General features: G+C 33.9%; 1 protein-coding gene, 1 long non-coding RNA gene and 1 pseudogene across 8 annotated transcripts; 1 reads left to right on the top strand and 2 right to left on the bottom strand.

Moving 5' to 3' along the window:
• Nucleotides 1-257: 257 nt before the first annotated feature.
• Nucleotides 258-7,182, bottom strand: LOC136222876 (G2/mitotic-specific cyclin S13-6-like; annotated as a pseudogene).
• Nucleotides 7,183-9,886: 2,704 nt separating this feature from the next.
• Nucleotides 9,887-11,133, top strand: LOC136222162 (uncharacterized). Its single transcript, XR_010685520.1, has 3 exons — nt 9,887-9,987; nt 10,613-10,934; nt 11,005-11,133. It is a non-coding gene; the product is annotated as an uncharacterized lncRNA (long non-coding RNA).
• Nucleotides 11,134-15,780: 4,647 nt separating this feature from the next.
• Nucleotides 15,781-20,318, bottom strand: LOC136224091 (probable E3 ubiquitin-protein ligase RHB1A). 7 transcript variants are annotated; one of them, XR_010686274.1, is made up of 8 exons: nt 20,075-20,318; nt 19,906-19,992; nt 19,101-19,291; nt 18,330-18,797; nt 18,136-18,238; nt 17,847-17,959; nt 17,548-17,715; nt 15,781-16,327 (listed from the first exon to the last, which is right to left on the bottom strand). XR_010686274.1 is itself a non-coding variant. In XM_066012343.1 (8 exons), the coding sequence occupies exons 1-3, from the start codon at nt 20,160-20,162 to the stop codon at nt 18,765-18,767; spliced, it is 312 nt and encodes a 103-aa protein (XP_065868415.1). In that variant the 5' UTR covers nt 20,163-20,318; the 3' UTR covers nt 16,385-17,233; nt 17,548-17,715; nt 17,847-17,959; nt 18,136-18,238; nt 18,330-18,389; nt 18,694-18,764. The 7 variants fall into 7 exon arrangements, 4 of the variants coding, with proteins under 4 accessions (XP_065868415.1, XP_065868414.1, XP_065868412.1 ...); XR_010686273.1 differs by lacking the exons at nt 15,781-16,327; nt 18,136-18,238 and adding an exon at nt 16,385-17,233 and having other exon boundaries at nt 18,330-18,389; nt 18,694-18,797; XR_010686272.1 differs by lacking the exon at nt 15,781-16,327 and adding an exon at nt 16,385-17,233.
• Nucleotides 20,319-20,607: the final 289 nt, after the last annotated feature.

Raw genomic sequence — 20,607 nt, forward strand, 5'->3', positions numbered from 1 at the left:
TAATAAAGCGTCGCAAAGTAAACGACATATAATATTTGTTATGTCGTTATTTCGCTTCAGAAAATATTAAAAGTGTCTTGGATACCGCGACACTTTAATTTAGATGCGCCCCCAAATTAACGACCTTTAATTAAAAAAACGTCTACTTTTAACTACATAAAAATTTATTACATCTCAAATTCAACGACATTTTGCAGCTGAAACATCATCTCTAAATTACGACAATTGCATATTATTATGTCCTTAATATATCAACATTTTCATAAATAAGCGTCTCAAATGAATGTTATAACAGTTTTATTGAAAAACATCTCTATGAGATTTGACTTAATAAGGGTACATAATAACAACCTTTTCCCCACTATCTCAATAGAAAATAAAAATAATATTTAACAAGATCTTGAAATTGATTCTGTCAAGCTTTGCTAAGGATATAGTCTGTAAGTCTATATGTTGTGTGAGGCACTGCAACCAGTAGTGCGTGGACGACACCAATAGTAGCTCCATGGGATCTATCTTCAAGCAAAGCTTCCATTTGAACACAAATAGTAGCTTCATGGGATCTATCTTCAAGCAAAGTTTCCATTTCAACACGGATTTTATCAACAATCTGAAAAACCACACAATCTGATGAGTTAAGCATATAAACTGCTCCTTCAAAATTGTAAATGCAGCTTAAGGGTAAACATACTTATACCATGTCATTTAAATTGTTGCCCAACAACTCCAAATGCATATATTCTGGCATACTTTACATCCAAATTTTGATCAGAACCAAGAGTAACCAAGGCAAGAAATACATGGGCAGAAGTTCCATCAACATATGGCACCTGTTAAGAGAATGAAGCCTAACTGTAAATAAAATAAAGAAAAAATAAATATAAATATAATAGTCCATTCCAGCTTTCCAAGGACAGTTTTCTCCATCATCAGAACTTGTCCATGGCTATGTGCTCTATCAGATATGCATACCAAATCATTGACCTCTGGGGGCCAGATTTCCTCTGCACTTATGCCCACCAATTGCAGTTCCTTTCTTGGAAAAGTCTTCACACATAGGAACCGATCGATTATGTTGATAGTCAGATAAAAAGTTTCTGGTGAGAGCTCAAATCTCTAATGAACATCCACCAACCAGTCTATCAGAATTGCCCTCATCCTCTCATTGATTTCAGGCTGTGATTCCATGTAATTATGAGGCCTACTCTCATTCTGCAAATAGAAATTACAACGGTTTAGGCGTGTCGATTCCTATAGAGTTACTTGTTTAACTAAATTCGAAGATGTACATACCTCTACTGTCTTATAGAATCGGTAGATGTCTTCAACATACTCGATGCCAGCCATATTGTTGTTAGCATCTGCTGCATCGACATCAATGATGTCCTCCTTCGGTTTGGAGGCTATACCACATGCCTTCTGTAATAAGACCAATTCAAAAGAGTTATTCTTTTAAACCATTCCAATATAGCCAATCAGGATACAAAGACGAAACTCACCTTGCTCCGAGCAGTCAGGGCTGAAGTATAGGTCTGTGCCTTTTTTTTAGAAGACAGATGCAGTTCCATTTTCTTATCCACCGTTTTTTTCTTCTCTTCGGACTTGTTCAACTTCTCATCTTTCTCAGTATCAGGGCTTATGACAATCACTTCTTTAGGTTTTGGAATTACTGTGACTTTCTTCTGAATTGCCTTTTCTGCTGCATGTTTTTACCGACTGCTACTCCTACTGGAACTTCGCCCTCTACCTTGTTCACCTTGACACAAGCTATTTTCTGCATATGGGGGTATAAAAGAACAAAACAACCCAGAATCCAAATTCAGAAATACTGAAAAAACTTGATGCAAACTATATACAGATAAATAATGGAAGTCCAAACTAACAAAACAAACCTTGTGATTATTATTCTCCATGGCTACATCAGCCTGGGCATTGGCCAATAGTTGCGCATGGAAACTCCTATCAAAGAAAAGTATAATCAGCACAAAAAAGGAACAACGAATCACCTTTCAGATACATAAATCAAAGAGAATAATGAGAGAGAAACCTTGTCATTGGGCGACATATGCGATCTTATGCCTTTGCGTCATTTCCTCGAACAGTTACCAGATTACCTATATCCCCAAGAGCTCGTCGGTTTCTGCCATCACCGGCTGCCGCTACATTCTTCTTCTGATGCATATTTTCTCCTGCAACCGCTTCACCTGTTCGATATAGTTGATTAGCGATCCATTAAGATAGAAAGAACCAATCAAACTATATGTTTTCTTCGAGAAATTATCATCGAAACATGTAAAATGTACAATTCAGTGTGTAGACAATTACGGAATTTAGGGAAAATCAATTGAAAGAACTAAATCAAGTAAAGGAGACGGTCCATATCAATATACTGATCAGACGAATAAATCTTAATTTACATATCATATGGCACCTGTCAAGAGAATGAAGTCTAACTGTAAATAAAATAAAGAAAAAGTAAATATAATAAGTGAAAAAATAAACCAAAGCTAGCATCAAATAATGGTTAAAGAAGATGAGTAACTCACTAAGACTTTCAACAAATATGTGGCATTGATATGCATTTTCACAATGAAGAAATTGAGATACAAGACAAAGAAAAAAAAACAAAATCCATTGATATTAATACATTACTAACTTTTCTACTCATTAAGACATTTCATCTAAAAAAATAGCAACATAACAAGCAGATATACCTGAAGAGTATAATGGGGCATCCTTGGGACTCAAACAAATGCTCACTCTTCATCTATATTTTTTGAGCTAAAACAATGAAATATCAAAAGAGGTGTAATTAAATTAAGCACTATTTTTGGATGAAAGTAAGACAAATTAAACAATATACACATCTAAACTAACACCAGGACTGCAAAGAAATCAACAAGAATTAGTTATCAAAAGGATGCTTGAACATATCAAGACTATCAAAATCCATGCTCCATCCCTCGCATTCTAATGAACCCGATAACATTATGCAGCAAGTAAAATGCTAACCTCCTTTTCAAATCTTGAGGCCTTGTCGAGAAGCGCCCAACAGTTCCCAAATTACATACAAAACCTACAAAATTAAAAGGAGAGATAAGAACAATGGGTTAAAAGTTACTCAAAAGCAATGCATTACAAACTGACAAGGAAAGACAATGTTGAAGGATCAGCTCTATCAGGAAAGGCAAACTAACAACCACCAGCAATTGATTGTTATAGTTGGCTTCGTGTACTTGAACCAGTGAACCAGCATTTTAAATACAGCTGCATTCCCATCCTCACAAATTGAACCCAGATTAAATGGTTAACCTTATCCAATTACAATACTTATACCACCTGAGCAAGTGCACCCTGGTTATTTTCCATTTCATTAATAACAGTTTAATATACTTCTCTTCCTCCTAAGGAATTCAAAGGTCCATTCACTAGAATATAAAAGGCAAAGGATTTCTATTAGATGCTATAAGTTATCCAGAACAAAACAAAGAAAAGAGGCATACCTGACAGCAACTAACCAGGCTAGGTTGCACTGAGCATTTTAAATACAGCTGCATTCCCATCCTCACAAATTGAACCCAGATTAAATGGTTAAGCTTATCCAATTACAATACTTATACCACCTGAGCAAGTGCACCCTGGTTATTTCCATTTCATTAATAACAGTTTAATATGCTTCTCTTCCTCCTAAAGAATTCAAAGGTCCATTCACTAGAATATAAAAGGCAAAGGATTTCTATTAGATGCTATAAGTTATCTAGAACAAAACAAAGAAAAGAGGCATACCTAGAAGTCACTCCAAACATCTTAAGCATTTAAACTAGATATTCAACAGTATAAACTCTAAGAGGCATTAATGGTGCCCCTGTTTTTGGTTTAATTCCTCTCCAATGCTTAATACACTTGGCTGGTCCTTTATCATGCTTGTTGAACTCCTCGAATGGTCAAAGAAATCTAGAATTACATTTATCGCTTACATCATAAATATGCCAGAAGGCATAATACAGTTGCAGTGGTGGAAATTGTCATGCTAAAATTGACGCAAGTAAAATAACATGTATCATGAACTTATGCGGTTATTAAACAAAAGATGTTTTTGCAACAGAAGAATTACCTTAACAATGTCAGAACAAGTGTAACAATACATTTCTTTAACCTTTCGAGCCACATCAAATGAATCTTCAGGTGGTACAGTTTCTCCTCTTTCCTGCAACAATAATTTCAACAAGCAGTCAATTTTAAGACTTTGGCAAACAAATCAAAGAGTTAGCCAACAACAAAGAACAAGAGTCATAGGTGCTTAGTAAGACCTGGACAATTCAACAATAAGAAAGGATAATAAGCTACTTAAAATGAATTTAGCATTATGTTTAAGCAGACAATGAAACTGAAAAATCTAACGCAATATTGAGCAGGCAATCAAGTTAATGTAACATAACTAGGGGATCAAGATGATGGTCACTTGACCAGGCCAGGCCGATTGATACCTAGATACAGCTACAGTCTATCGACATGAGATGTAGCTTACAGTCATCGATAAATAAAACAAAACAAGAGCATGAAGTAAGAAGAAGAAGATTCGAATTTAAACAAAATTGATAACCACAGTTAAAGCAAGTCGATCAGTCGATTCATTTTAGACAAAGAAAATTAGGTTACTGAATATGAAATTGAGCGACTCACCAATGAAATTGATCGGATGCATGCTAGAGCTAAATTCACCATCTCTAAGTTTTGTTTTCATGATCGATCTGCAATTGGGATTTGATTTCACAATCGCTATACTCCATACTGTCGGCCTGTTGTGGACGATCGAAGAGGGAGAGGGGGAAAGAAAGGGAAAGTATGGCTCCCAAGACGCATCTTATTTCTACATTTGATTTTTTTTGGGCTTTTTTAATTAAGCTCATGGACACTTTTTTTAAGTGTTGGTAAACAAGTGTTGTTAAAGCCCACTTGTGTTTTTTTTTTTTTTGTAGTGATAGTTAAATTTTTAAAAATCCCGTCACAAGAATTAAAAGCGTCATTGAATTGTTATAAAACGTGACGTAAATTAAAAAAATGTGGTTGAATTTTAAATAAGGGGATAAAAATATAAATATATTCAAATAAAAAAATACTGAGACATTCATTCACGATGTAAATTCTAAACCGTCTTTAATTTTGAAAAAATACCGATACTTTTTTTTAAAAGCGTAGTTACTTTTCTAAAAATGCCAACGTATAATAAAAAGTGTCGTTAAGTGACAATACAGATCGACACAAATACAAAAGTGTAGCTAAATTTTAATATATGAAGACGCATGCTAAAAAGTGTCGCTATAAAAGTGTCGTAATAGACCATGTTTTTTTGTAGTGTACTTATAAAGAACTAAACTTCTTGAAAGGAAAAAAAACACATGCCCAAGCTCAACCTCAAAATTCAATACACGACTATAAATGCCCCACACCTGATTGCCTGCATATCTTTGTTGAAAGGCTTTGATCTTAGGTTGAAGATTTTGCACAACCAGTGTAGATTCAACCTGACAAACAATTCAAATTTTCAGGCCTTATAAATTCAATCAAATAATTCAATTGCAAATGTTCAAGAAACAATAAAAAAATAAATAAAACTGATGTGCTGCTTAGTCAAAGAAACGTCACAAGTTTCACAACAGCCATATAATTGCAAAACCATAAGATTAGATCAGATGTGCTGAAATCTGCACAAATTTTTTTTTTAAAAAAATATGAACATAAATTTGTATAATAAGCTGATAAACTGTAGCGCTAACTCAAGAAAACTCACTAGGCCCATAGCAGTCAAGATAATCAGAGCAATTAGTTCACATAGTCTGGGCATTAAGTTAGCTAATGATTGACAGATTGAAATTGAGAGCAGAACAGGTGAAGCTTTAGCTTCAATCGTGGTCATGTAGACCAATGGTGCTCGAATGAAGCTGAAATTTAGAGTACTGATAGTATAACAGGTTTTATGATATATGAATAACTTGGGATCATAGGTTTATTAAGATCAAGTAAATGTGATGCTTAAAAAAGATAGGGATAAGGTACCAAAATAGGCTTATGGTTTTTAGGTAAGTATTAATTTAGGCTCCACGTACAAAATAGCACCAATATAGGCTTAACGTTTAAAAAATGTATCAATTTAGATCTCGATAACGGATTGGACACATCATTCCTATTACTCCGTGAAGTTCTGATTTCTCCCTCCACGTACAACTGTCAGAACTTAACAGAGTAATATATGTCGTGTCTCATTCCGTTATCGAGGCCTAGGTTGATACCATTTTTTAAACGTTAAACCTATATTGGTGCTATTTTATACGTGAAGTCTAAATTGACACTACTTCAAAAACCATAGGCCTATTTTGACACCTTAGCCCAAAAAGATATAAAGAGACATTTGAAGCTAAGCATTTCAACTAGAGCATCACATCAGGAACTCATAAATATTAAATTTTATATCCTGAAAATGTCCTGAAGTAGACTAAACAAAATATGACCATGTCATAATAGTATAACTTAGATTCAAACACAACAGAACGATAAAGAAATAGGAGAATTACCTCCTCCAATGCCCTTTTGATACACCATCTAGCTGATATTGCTTGAGAAGAGGCAAGAAATCTAAATCTGCAACTACACATCCTGCGGCAATATCACATTAAATATCTTAGACTTAATTGATGTTTGGAAGGTCTGACGAGATAATTAAAAAACACTCAAACTATTATTTTCAAATTTTCTCGGTAACATAAAGCTAATATTTATCTTGCCTAGAAATATTAAGCTTAAATTTGGATCATTTCGTATGTTAGAATTAAATTTGCAGTTCACCCTCAAATTTGGCCTTTATCCCAAATAGTTAGCCTCAAATTTGCCCCGTCTAACCTGCTTATTATCTTATAGGAACCAACACGATGTTGGATCATCAACATGGGCTTGGCACGTGACAGAGTTCAGGTAACAAGTTATCATTAGTGTGGTGAATTTAAATTTCGATTATCCACCATCTATTAGAATATTCAGCAATGGCTCAATCTAGTCGAGTTCACTTCGAGATCCACCGGAACAACGATCAAGAAGTTGATGAGCATGCAGGGCCCTAGCCCCCGTTAGACCCTCAATACTAGCTCCTGGCAAAGGAAGTAGGTTCGCATAGAATTTAGCAGCCATGCGAAAAGAGATGGACGACCTAAAAGCCACGTATGAGTTAGAGATGGCTGATGTGTGGTGATTATTACGGAAAGCAAAAGAAGGTGCGCGAGAAAAACCCCATCGGGACGTAGAATCAGGTAGGGAATCCTCTACTACCCCTAGGGTCTTTTCCTGAAGCCAATCACCTAGCTGAAGATATTCCAAATCGAGGAGTCCTCACAGGCGCCATACAAAGTGAAGGGAGCCGAAGGACGAAAAAAAACTCCATGGGCGAAGCAAACACCGTTCTCCAACAAAACCCAAAGCAATCACCACCAAAGGTCCGAATCAAAGAAGACAATGGCTAAAGAGGGCGCACCCCTCAGCAAAGAAGATATATTGGACCTCCTAAAGAAAATCTCTTCATAAAAAATCCACCCATGCCTAGATGATTCTGGGTCGTAACCTTTGTCAAATATGCAGGAATGAGCGACCTTGATACCCACGTCAAAAAATTTCGACGAATAATGGAAGCAACTATGACTACTGACGTTATTTTACACCGTATTTTCCATACTACTTTGAAATAATCCAATGACCTTTTCGTATGACCAACTCTCTTATTCATCCATTCGTAACTTCAATTAGATGGCGGAATGCTTCGTGGACCATTTCATCACCTCAATACCGAAGGGGAAGGCCATGCTAGATCTTAATCGACCAGTTCAAAACGAATCTTTGGTCAGTTGATTGATAAGTTCCAGGACATGGCCATTGATCAGGTAAAGGAATTTAATGTGGGCAGAGCTATTGACACCTTAGAGAGAAATTACCGAAGTCGGGAGGAGCATAATTCGAAGCTGTTATGAATAGAGCCACATACTACACTTGTTGGGACGAGCACAAGCCAAACCCATTTCTTCAAAGAGAGAAGGTCCCCAACACTGATAGGCGCCCTAGAAAAGAAGAGAGGGGTGGGCAACCTCTAACATGCTTCGGGAGGGAAGGGATAAGCCATCAAATCCCTTTAATGCTCCTTTTAAAGAAATGCTCTTTTGGATGGAGGATAATAAGATGCGAATCGAATATCCACCTAAACTCAAAAACAGCCGAAGCAATGAAAAATACTGCCACTTTCACAAGAGTGAAGGCCATGAAACAAAAGATTGATGACAGCTAGCTGCGGAGCTGGAGAAAATTGCGGAAAGTGGTAAGTTGGACTGATTCTTCATAAAACGATGACGGAGACAAGCAAGAAAAGGAAAAGAAGCAAGACAATTGGGCCCCTAGGGGGATAATAAACGTGATCACCCGTCCCTTACAGGTTAGAAAAATCCACTATATTTTTTCAGTGAAGCCTTCACCACCAAAATAACCTCTATTTAAGTGAATTTAGAAATGAGATAATCACACAATTTTTGTTAATATAAAAATAATGATTTAGATTCATCATATTTTTACAAGAAAATATAATATTGATGGTTGGTGTCGTTCTTACATGTAATCTATATATTTATACGATAAAGTTTAAGAAAATTCAGTAATGTTTTTTTTTCATTCTTTTTATCATACTTTTTTACTTAAGTTTCATTCTATCGTGAACAATTTTTTATCAAATTTTGTAAATTTATGAAACTTTCAACGTTCGGATAAATAAGTATTGAAAGAAGTTAAAGTTTTCAAGTTTAGTTTTTTTTTTAATTCTTGAAATATTGTTTAAGAAAATTTATTCACAAGGACATAATATGAATACAACCACTTACAGGACTACATGTGGTGAATTTGGTTCAAATAGATTAAAGTAATAATTAGTAATTAATAAATAGATTTAAAAATTAGTGAAATAAAAAAAATAAAATTTTATAAGTTTGACAATTCAAAATGATGTGTCACTCTTCTTACCAAATTGCCAATTGAAGCTTTCAAATTCTTAAAATATTATTTTAATTAACACATATATAGTATGAAAGCCCCTTACAGAACTAGGTAGGGTGAATTTGGTTCTAAATATATTAAAATAATAATTAAATTAGAGAAATAAAAAAATCAAAATATTATAAGTTTGACATATCAAAATGACCTGTCACTCTTCTTATTTTATATACTCTTACCAAATTACCAATTCAATAATTCTTAAAATATTACTTTAATAAAAACAAGACAGAGTGATTTTCAATATTAATAAGTGTTCGTAACCCTACATAAGCAGTTCTCAAAGTTTATGATTTTTGAGGGATGAGTGTTCTCTCCCTGCCATTACCCACTCCTCCTTCTGGCCAGCCCGATGTAACTCCTCTAGATCTGAATCTGAGATAAGATCCATGGAAACTTGTTTCGCTATTGATGGGATGCATTCAACATCTCCTCTACGTGATAGTTATGAACCCATACAAATGATCTTCAACATTAATCCCTAATTCTTTGGTAAATCTTTCTACTTTTCATTTCTTGATTTTATGTTTTAACCGGAATTCTCAAGATCTAAATTACTTCAAAGTTTATGATTTTTGAGGGATGAGTGTTCACTACCTGTCATTACCAATTCAAGAATTCTTAAAATATTACTTTAATAAAAACAAGACAGAGTGATTTTCAATATTAATAAGTGTTCGTAACCCTACATAAGCAGTTCTCAAAGTTTATGATTTTTGAGGGATGAGTGTTCTCTCCCTGCCATTACCCACTCCTCCTTCTGGCCAGCCCGATGTAACTCCTCTAGATGTGAATCTGAGATAAGATCCATGGAAACTTGTTATGTTGTTGATGGGATGCAATCAACATCTCCTCTACGTGATAGTTATGAACCCATACAAATGATCTTCAGCATTAATCCCTAATTCTTTGGTAAATCTTTCTACTTTTCGTTTCTTGATTTTATGTTTTAACCGGAATTCTCAAGACCTAAATTACTATTTCAGTATGGCAGTGCTCTTTTACTCCTAACTAATGTATTATCTGTATCATCCTCTGATTTTCCTACCTGTTTTTCTTTCATTAACAGAGTATTTTCTATGATTTTGAACATCTGAGTTCCAATTTTAAAAAGATCTTTTTTCTGAGTTTTGACAACTTGTGAGAATTTATAGATGAACATTTGTGAATTATAGGATTATATATGTGTTTATGTTTATCTATCTCTGTCACTTAAGGTGTCCTTCTTAATGAAAATCACTTTTTTTTCAGTGGAAGAGAAAATCACTTTTAGCTGGTAATAAAGATAGGACTAACTATAGATTTTGAAAACTAAAGGAACCTATGTTAATAAATCTTTTGAAAATCACTTCAGAAAGTGTGAAGGCTTTAGAGATTTATGAAGAAGGGAAGATAAATAGAGTTGCTGGCCTTCATGGCCTTAGATCTTCTATTGGAAGGAAAATCAGTGGCCGTTTTCTAGTTATCTCTCTAGAAGAGTCCATGTAAGACTACTATTTTATATCTAGATGTTTGACTATAATATGTTTTTTATTAGGCCATATACTGGAGGTTTCATACATGGTGATCCACAAAAGAAGCTTGCTCTTCTAAAGCCAAAATTACCAAATGGATCATCTCCAACCGGCTTTCTTGATTTTGGCAGTAAACTTGATCAATATGGACGGTGGAAATTTGACATGTGTAACTCCAAATGGACATGGTCTTAGAGAGACATTATTCTATACCCTTTTTTCACACCTACAAGTCTATAAAACCAGAACTGATATTCTTCATGCTCTTCCATGCATAACTGAAGGAGCTTTGCCTTTAGACGGTGGAATTATAAAGAAAACGGGATCTTTGCTCTTTGGCGATAAGTTAGTCTTTGTGTTGTTTGTTGTTATTGTGTTAATGATTTCAATTTTTCATTGCTCATTGTGTTTACAGTAAGGATGTGGAAGTGATATTCCCAGTAGTTTCCAACAACTGCAGTACAACTAAAGAACGATTCCCAAATTGAAGATAATATCATCAAATTAAAATGGGAACACCTTAATATCGCTAAGGATATGTGAAGAGGGCAACCATTGTTAGAAATGAAGGCTTTAAGAGTTAAATATATGTTTGAACAACTTTAACTTTGTAAACTGTACTTGAACCAAGTTTTTTGAGATAAACTGTACCATGTGCCACATGGTACACTAGGTAATTCTATTGTGTATTAGTAGTTAAATAATTCAATTATTTACAATATTTTATCATAGTCAAGACATTGTAGCTATTATATTACATACTACTATAAAATATATTTATCGAAGCAAAAACTAGTAACAACTTTAAAAGTGCTATAATTGTAGCTATTAGTATACATTAGCTACCAATATTAAGTCGCAGCTAACTTTTGTAGTTGGTAATTATTACTATAGCTATAACTATATAGAATTTGTAGCTAAATAATTATTTTTCTACAATATTCTTATCATAGCTGAGGGCGAGCATTGGCGCAACGGTAAACGTTGTTGTCGTGTGACCAGGAGGTCACAGGTTCGAGTCTTAGGAGCGGCCTCTTGCCAAATACACATTTTTCATAGCATGAAATTAATTACGGTTTGAGCCATTTTAGAGGCTTTGACACGAGAGAGCTTTGAAAGAGATTATTAGATCCAAAGAGCTCATATTAGGTTCCAAGCTTTGATGTACATGACATTCTAAATATTTTCTATGCATTCTTTTTCTTAATGTAAACAGAGTTCAAGAGTAGGAAAGAGAGACATAGGCCGTTAGTTGAATTTAGATTAAACATAACAAATGAATTTAGATTAAACATGGATGGAAGTTTTACCTAAATTTAGGAACTTAAACTAAACACATTAATAATCTCATTCCTTCCAACCACACTTCTAGGAACTTAAACTAAACAAGTAAATGGTATATTATCTTGAATGTCAATTCTCGTTAAACTAAACTTGGATCTTGTTTTATTTAACAGTATTATTTGTGTTAATGGTGACCATGGGAGGATTTCCCGTTGTGCGGAATTCATGGATTGGTGTGTTGGATATAAATGACATTGATTTCGAGTAATTATATATACATATATATGTTGAAATAATAAACTTGTAATTAATAGTCTTCAATTTGGTTCAGTGTATTATCCAAGAGTCATTTCTGTGTCTGTATCTGTATTTATAGAGAGTTAATGTTGTTTACCAAGAGTCATGTATGTAATCTATAAATACCTATCAATACAAGTAGTAAGGTAAGAGAATTTTCTTTCAGCAATTATACTCTTCCTCTGTACCTTTGAAAGTTTATTTATTTGATCCAACAAATTGGTATCAAGAGCCAGACAAAAATTCTCCTAAAAATTGAGAATCATGATGAAAAGAGATATCATGATTGGTTCATGGGAGATCAAGTGCAGATTTGGAAAGCTACGTGTTGCTGCATCAATGACATCAAAGAACATGTTGATTCTTTGACCTTCGAGGAGATAATAATGTTGTGGGAAAATGAGTTGGGATTGGAGAAATATACATTGGATGTACAGAATAGATTTTTCATGCAATGTTTGGTGGAATCCTTACAAGTCAGTAAGAAGAAAGAAGTTCCAAGTAAGAGCAGCATTACCAATGCCATGTTGAAGAGATCTTCTTATATTAAAGCTGATTATGAAGAAGTTTTTGCTCCGGTGGCTCGAATTGAGACAATTTGATTAGTTATTTCTTTGGCACCTCAACAAGGATGGAAAATTCACCAAATGGATATCAAGTCAGCATTCTTAAATGGAACTCTTGAAGAAGAAGTTTATGTCAATCAACCATTGGGTTATACTGTGAAAGAGCAAGAAGATAAGGTGTTGAAGTTAAAAAAGGCTTTGTATGGCCTTAAGCAAGCTCTAAGGGCTTAGTATTCTTGCATTAATGACTATTTCCAGAAGAATCGCTTCATAAGATGTCCATATGAGCATGCTTTGTATATCAAGGAGAATGAGGATGGAAAAATAATGTATGTATGCTTGTATGTTTATGATTTAATTTTCACAGGATCTGATCAAAGGATGATTGAAGAATTTAAGAAGTTGATGACAAATAATTATGTGATGACGGATTTGGGGCTGATGTCATATGCAGAAGCTATTTTAAAAGAATTCAAGATGGATAAATGCAATTCAGCTTCTACACCAGTGGATTGTCGAAATAAGTTGTCAAAGCATGATGATGAAGAAAATGTGAATCCAACTTTGTTTAGAAGGTTGGTTGGAAGGCTGAGATTTTTGACATGTACAAGGCCATATCTTTTATAGAGTTGGACTCATTAGTCGTTACATGGAGGTTCCAACTTTAACTCATATGGAGGTAGCAAAACGAATATTTCGATACATCAAAGGTACACTGGATTATGGTTTATTTTACTCTTCCCAGAACAATTTCAGATTGTATGGATTCAGTGATAGTGATTGAGGAGATGTTGATGATAGAAAAAGCACAACTGGTTTTGTGTTTTTTAAGGGAACTGCTGTTTTTGCTTGGAGTTCTAAGAAACAAGCAATTGTTACACTTTCAACATATGAAGCAGAGTATGTTGCAGCAGCTTCTTGTGTTTGTCATGCAATATGGTTGAGACAGATGTTAAAAAGTTTGAAGTTTGCTCTAGATGGAGCAACTGATGTTTTTGTTGATAATAAGTCGGCTATTACGTTGGCTAAAAATCCGATCTTTCATGATAGAAGCGAACATATTGACACCAAGTATCACTTCATTAGAGAATGCATTGGAAGGAAAGAAATTCAACTCAAGCATGTACCATCCAACGATCAAGTTACTGGTATTTTTACTAAATCTTTGAAGTTGGAAGATTTCAGCAGATTGAGAGTTGTTCTTTTTTTTATAGGAACAAGAAAATAAAAACAAACAAACAAAACCTAACCCGGAAGATTTCAGCAAATTGAGAGTTGTTCTTAGTGTTACTAAGGGATAAAAAAAATTATAAGTTTAAGGGGTGTGTTGAAATAATAAACTTGTAATTAATAGTCTTCAATTTGGTTCAGTGTATTATCCAAGAGTTATTTCTGTATCAGTATCTGTATTTATAGAGAGTTAATGTTGTTTACCAAAAGTCATGTTTGTAATCTATAAATACCTATCCATTATACTCTTCCTTTGTACCTTTGAAAGTTTATTTATTTGATCCAACAATATATATATATATATATATATATATATATATATATATATATATATTTATTTATTTATTAAATTTTAACAATTTTAGTATTAATTGATTTTTAGTATTTTTAGAAATTGGCACTAGACGGGGCAGTTTTGATAGAATAGGAAGAGATTGGTGGTTTAAGTAAAGATTTTTAGTCTTGACAATTCAAGCTGTCTTCACTATTTCATTATTTGGAGATAGGCAGTTCACCAGCAAGACGACTTGTTTGACCTGAATGATTACATGTCAGATTCAGTATTTACATCTCAAACTTCAGGTTAAACTTTGTACTTTGAAGATCAAGGAACATGAAGATAATACTCACTGTGTGCTAAATAATGTTTTTGCTGTGGAATAAATTAGGTAGCTTTGGCGATTCAATACTTTTGGTGATATGTGGAACAACATTTAATTAGATGTAAATACTTTCGGAGCAATACACTCGATTAATTAATCGAAGTTGTTTGCAAACGTTTATTTCTTAACTTCAATAATTGAGGAAGTGTTATGTATCTCTACTAGACAGGTTTATTTACTTCAAATAGATCATATTTGTTTATTTATTTGAAGATTTGCACATGAGATACCAACATGTGGAACATAGGCTTTCTTGACTCAAATGCTTAAACCCCTTTCTTAACATATTTTACTAATGCTGCAAATTGTCAATGCCATGAAATGCAATGCAAATAAGGATTTGTAATCATACATAATTTCCATTATTTGCAATGAATCATAAAATGAATGAGCCAACATATAAACAAAATTGTATTGTTAAAAGTCTCATATGGATTCTCCTAGTCAGCCCCCGCACTAATTGCTTATTTCTCTTCCAACTTTAATTGCTTTTGCTACACGCATGAATGTAAGAGTGTATCCAAATTAATAGACGACCAAACCCAAATTTTTTGCATTAAAATGGCTTGCGAATTAATGTTCCATACCGAAACTCTTAGAGGTTATTGTTCTTCTAATATGAATTATGATTTTTGAAACTCTAACTTGTGTCATCCAACAACTACAGAAGAGGTCGTTGATAGGTGGAGATCTTAATGTTCTCTTTGCATTCTTCTAATAAAATTTTATATTTATTGTTAGGTTTTATCAACAAAAAAATGCATCTAATTCTGAAAATAAAATAATCTCTAGAATGATTATCTTTTAATTAGGGTTGTAAACTGATAGGAAAACAAATAGCATTTGAGAAAGACATTTGATCATAATATTTTAACACCATAATGAGCTCAATCAATAAAAACAACCGTTCCAAAACAAAACTTTTAATTTTCCTTTAAATAATACAAATTTAACAAGTTGGAGGGAGAAATTAACATAAACAAGAAATTAGTAATTAAAAACCTCAACATACTTGTAGCCTTCCACGATCTCGGCGCTAGAATAGCTACAACAAGATCGTTTTGGCCGGCCGCGTTCTGCAATCAGTGCTAGCAATTTCTTCCTTCTGATTTGGTATGAGTGCCGAGAAGAGTACAAGTTAACCTATGCAATATCCCGTATGTCGCCATTGCCTCTTATTTTATGCCTCGAGACATATCTCGTATGTCGCCATTGCCTCTTATTTTATGCCTCGAGACATATCTCGTATGTCGTCACATTGCATCTAATGCACTTGTTTTTCATAAATACGTTGCTGTGATATCTGTATTTCGATTCCAAATTAACCTTTCTACGCATACCCAGTATGTTGTCTGTGTGTCCTATTTGCATCTTGAGTCGCTGGACATACCCCGTCATCTTTCCATCATAACCTAAGTACTTAAAACTGTGCCGTTCTTGTAGTGGATGCATAGGCCACCTGCCCATACCACGTGATTTGATAAGTTCCAGTTTTTGGAACCTTACAACGTCCATCTAACCCTGTGAACATCGTAATCGGCTTCTTTCGCAATCAACTTCCATTACATACTCAAACGCAGTTTTCAACCAACCTCCACTACAACCATATCATTGATGCTAGCATCTACCAACTATTGTGAAGATAGCAGTAATTGTCCAGCAACACCCAGAATTGCCTTGATTTCTCACTGATTAAAAGCTTGGAGAAAAAAACACTCTGAATTAGATTCATATAAACATTTTGAATTACTCTATGTATGACTAGTAAATTATTATTTGTTAGTAATATTAAAAAGGAAAACAAAGTTAATGTGTTATTTGTCTTTTTTTTTCTATCCTATCAAATTATTGTTCTTGTGTTTGATCCCCAAAAATATGAAAATTTGTCCCCTATACTTTCAGGGACAATTTTTTCGTCCCTATTTTTCGTCCTTGTTTCCTCCGTCCTTGATTCTATAGGGGACAAAAAACATGATGTCGTCCTCATTCTTTGGGACAACTGTCGTCCCCATTCTTTGGGACGATTGTCGTCCCCGTTAAGAGGGACGATTATCGTCCCCGTTCTTAGGGACAACATTTCATCCTCGTTCTTAGGGACGACTGTCGTTCCCGTTCTTAAGGACATCTCATCCCCGTTCTTACGGACGACTGTCGTCCCCGTTCTTAGGGACAACATCTCATCCCCGTTCTTAGGGACAACATCTCGTCCCCATTCATAGGGACGACTGTCGTCCCCATGTAATAGTGACATATTTCTGTCCTTACAATAAAGAACGACACACGCCCTAAAAAAATAAAAATGTTAATTATTAATTTAAACCGGTAAATTTACGGGTTCATTTTTCAACATCAACCATAATCAGTAATTTACTGGTTCATTTTTCAAATAAACCATAACCCCATTTATAAACATAAATAAAACAAAAAAAATCAACACAAAATGATTTATTATGTAACCTTTATATTCAACAAAAAATTATTAGAAAAAAAGGAACTACGTCCTTCCCAAATAACATTGGTTCTATATGTTCAACCATCATTCTTAAGATCAATCTAACGATATCCCCTTTAGCTTTAAATCGTTTCATTCTTCTCAAATCCTTCACTGCAAATGAACACAGAAAATATCATATAACATTTGCCTTCCTAAATCAAATAATTACTATCAACATCACTCCCAAAATGATAACTACATAATTAGTGTATTATCTTTTGAGAAGGGAGTTAGTGTAATATTAACACCACTGAAATTTAAGTTTTACATTGTTGATGTTTGCACTGATCTTATGAGTTCTTATACAGAAAGTACCAGCTTGACTAGGCATTTTGTACTGTTGATCTCTTATTTCTATTCACATTATGTTGTAAATAAATAAATCAAATGTAGCCTAACAGTTGTAAACAAATAGCCAAAATTACCTTCAAATTTTTCCTTCATTCATTAGCATCTTAGTAAGCATTCATCGTGTTAATATCTTCATCATCACTTTGTGCTTCTTAGGCATAAACTAGAAGGCTCAACTCCACTTCAGGTCTTGTGGATCCAATCAACCAAATTCAAGAATTTCACAATACTGTCAGCTGAACCTGAAAATTTAATAGCATGTCACAACCATGTTCTGTATTTTAGAAAAATTGAAGAAAGCATGTAGATCAGGATTGTCTGCTTTCTACTTTAAATAGAGCCAATTAAATTGGAAGAACATAAATAAATTTACCTGAGACAAATGAGGATAAAGGCCATTAATCAACCCTCAGCCACATCATTTAAAGCAAAGACAACAACTTCCCTATCTTTCAGGGCCTCATCACCCTTAGCAGACAACTTGGCCTGCAAATATTTCCAAAGTAAAATTAAGTTGAGGAACGCATAGCTTAGAGTTAGAAGGGAATAATTCAGTGCAATCTTCAAATTGAAATAGCTAATCATATTCTGCTTTAACATAAACTTGAAGGTAGTCAACATGTGCCGGCAACCCCATAAAATCAAATGAGCAATTAGCATACCCAGAATATTCAGAACAGTTAACTTCACTGCCAGAATCTGCAGGATAACCATTATGAGTTCTTTTATATCCTTTTTCAATTAAGTGGATGCGGGAACTGTACCCTAGGAATTTAAGTATTAATTAGACACCATTATTGAATTTACAAAAAAAAAACTGGAAAGATAAAACACTCAATATCTCAGAAGAAACTACCTTAGCTCGTGGAAATATTCCACCTGATGTACTAAAGAACCTGTGCATCAAAATTAAAACCTGAAATTTCAAGAAGCACCAATTAATAGACTAAAAATAGAAAAAAAAGTATATCAGTTATTTCTATTGGCAGAACAGAGAATAAAGTACTAAAGCAATTAAGAATTCAGTTGAAGATTATAATAATTTCATGTACATTACCCATATAACAATATTTGAAGTATTTTAAGAGCTATAAAATGTAATCCACGTACCTTAGCTTTCGACAAATTAGGCCAAGAGAAAAAAGACGTGGATAAAAGGTGCAACAATCAAAGTCAGAGCTAAGGATCCAATAAAATGTATCCAAGTACCTTAGATTTACCTGCATCTCAATCCACTAAGTTGGCAAGCTTTCTACCGAAACTGCTAATCAACTTTTCATCTTGGGAAATGCTAGTAATTGAAGCCATTGCCAAATAACATTTCCTGTGAAATTAAGAAACATAAAAAAGTGAACATTCTGTATTCATGTTAACTAGAAAGAAGCAAAGTCATGTCACCAGAAATGAACAGTGCCATAAATCCTTTTCTTTTCTATTCCTTTACATTTTATGAAATTGCCAGCCTAAACTATACCAGTTTATAAATGATGTTCGCATTTGGTAAAAAAAAATTGGATTCTCTGTATCATAATCTGCAAGTAGATGCCGACAGTTTGAACATCAAGTTTAAGCAAACACACACAAAATATCTTAGAATATTATGAATCACAATATAATTTATAGACACCTTCACACATGCGAGGCAAATGGGACAAGCATCCTCTTCTTCGAGTACTGAAAATGTTTCTTGTAGTTTTGATATCCTCTGCTTCTTTGGAGACTCTGGCAATGAACTTGCTGAAGTTCTGCAATTTAGATCGTCAATAGACTCGCATGTTGCTGAAATATCAAGGATTCCACCACTAACAGATTCAGAATCTGATGATCAAATATTAAGAGCATCAAAGCAATAATCAATTTTGTGAAATATTCAGACAAAAAACATTCCAATTAAGCCTTAATGAGCAGCCAAATGGTTTGAAAAGTTCCTTGGCAGTAACTATCAGCAATACTCCAAATAGGATACCGACAACTGTCTAAGTAAAGTATAAGCAACAAGTAATTTTTAAAATTCCTGAAATCTGAAGTTGCAGTTAAAAAATCCTTATTTGGATAGTATTTTCTCCATGCCATTCCGTGTTGTCAAAATCAATCACTACAAATATATGGTAGTGATGAATGATCAATCCATATATAACTTACAAAAATCAACACAGTGAATATTATTTTTTCAAAGTCCAAAAAATCATTTTGGTTGAAATATAACATATATGTATTGATTGCTTGAGTATAAGATAAGGTTCCCAATGGGGTAGCCAACTAAGGCTGGTCTTGGAATATCAAAAATTCAGCCTGCAGAATGATCCTCAGTATATCAATTCGTTTTTCTAGAACTAAAGTTGATGACAAGTTTTTTTCCCCAAAAAATTAATGTTTAAAATTATGGACATTCTCCTCAATTCTTCATTCGAGTTTCAAGTGATTATACATACCTCTAGTCTCTCAGTTTAATAAAGCGATTGGTTTAATCCTCAATTTATTGACCAGGCTAAATATATTCTGATATAGATTCCAAAAACCTAAAAAATGTAAAAAAGAAATTACATAATTGGATTCAAATAACTTAAATTACAGTAAAATGCTCAAAGAATGATCAATTACCTTGGACACCAACATCATCTGGAGAACCAAAACCATTGCCATCGTCAAAGGCAGTTATCTTGAATTTGTCGATTAGTATTGAATTCATCGATCACGATTGGGAGGAGATGAAAGGAAGGAAAATGAAAGAACAGAGAAAGCCAAATGGAGAAGGAAAACGAATCGAAAGAACAAACGAGAGAGAGAAGGGATGTTTGGTGGCGCCGGTTGCAGACAAAGACGGTGTATCGAACTAGCATGGAGGGGTAGAAGAGCGAGAGAGAGAGAGAGAGATAGAAAGGATTAACCCTAAACAAAAAAGCCGATATATTAATTTCAATTGGGGAAAAAAGAAGATAACATGTGTCGTCCCCTTTCCTTTTCAAAAACTAAATGTACAATATTTATTTTTTCAACTAACTAAATTCGTCCCCTTTTCTTAATTAAAAAAATCAGAGACAAAAAGATATAGTAGTCCTCTATACTAATTTAAAATTTATAATTGAGGACTAAAATTATAATTTGTCACCAACTAATTGTGCCTGTAAGTCTCA

The sequence above is a fragment of the Euphorbia lathyris genome, chromosome 3 (genome assembly GCF_963576675.1).
Source record: "Euphorbia lathyris chromosome 3, ddEupLath1.1, whole genome shotgun sequence".
Taxonomy (NCBI): domain Eukaryota; kingdom Viridiplantae; phylum Streptophyta; class Magnoliopsida; order Malpighiales; family Euphorbiaceae; genus Euphorbia; species Euphorbia lathyris.

What these genes read in the sequence shown, in the direction of transcription:
- LOC136224091 (XM_066012339.1), bottom strand. Translation starts at nt 20,162, where the DNA reads ATGAATTCAATACTAATCGACAAATTCAAGATAACTGCCTTTGACGAT. An exon ending in AGATGATGTTGGTGTCCAAG is followed by an intron (nt 19,292 to 20,074) that starts GTAATTGATCAT and finishes TTTGATCATCAG; the next exon opens with ATTCTGAATCTGTTAGTGGT. An exon ending in TTTGCCTCGCATGTGTGAAG is followed by an intron (nt 19,006 to 19,100) that starts GTGTCTATAAAT and finishes ATCTACTTGCAG; the next exon opens with ATTATGATACAGAGAATCCA.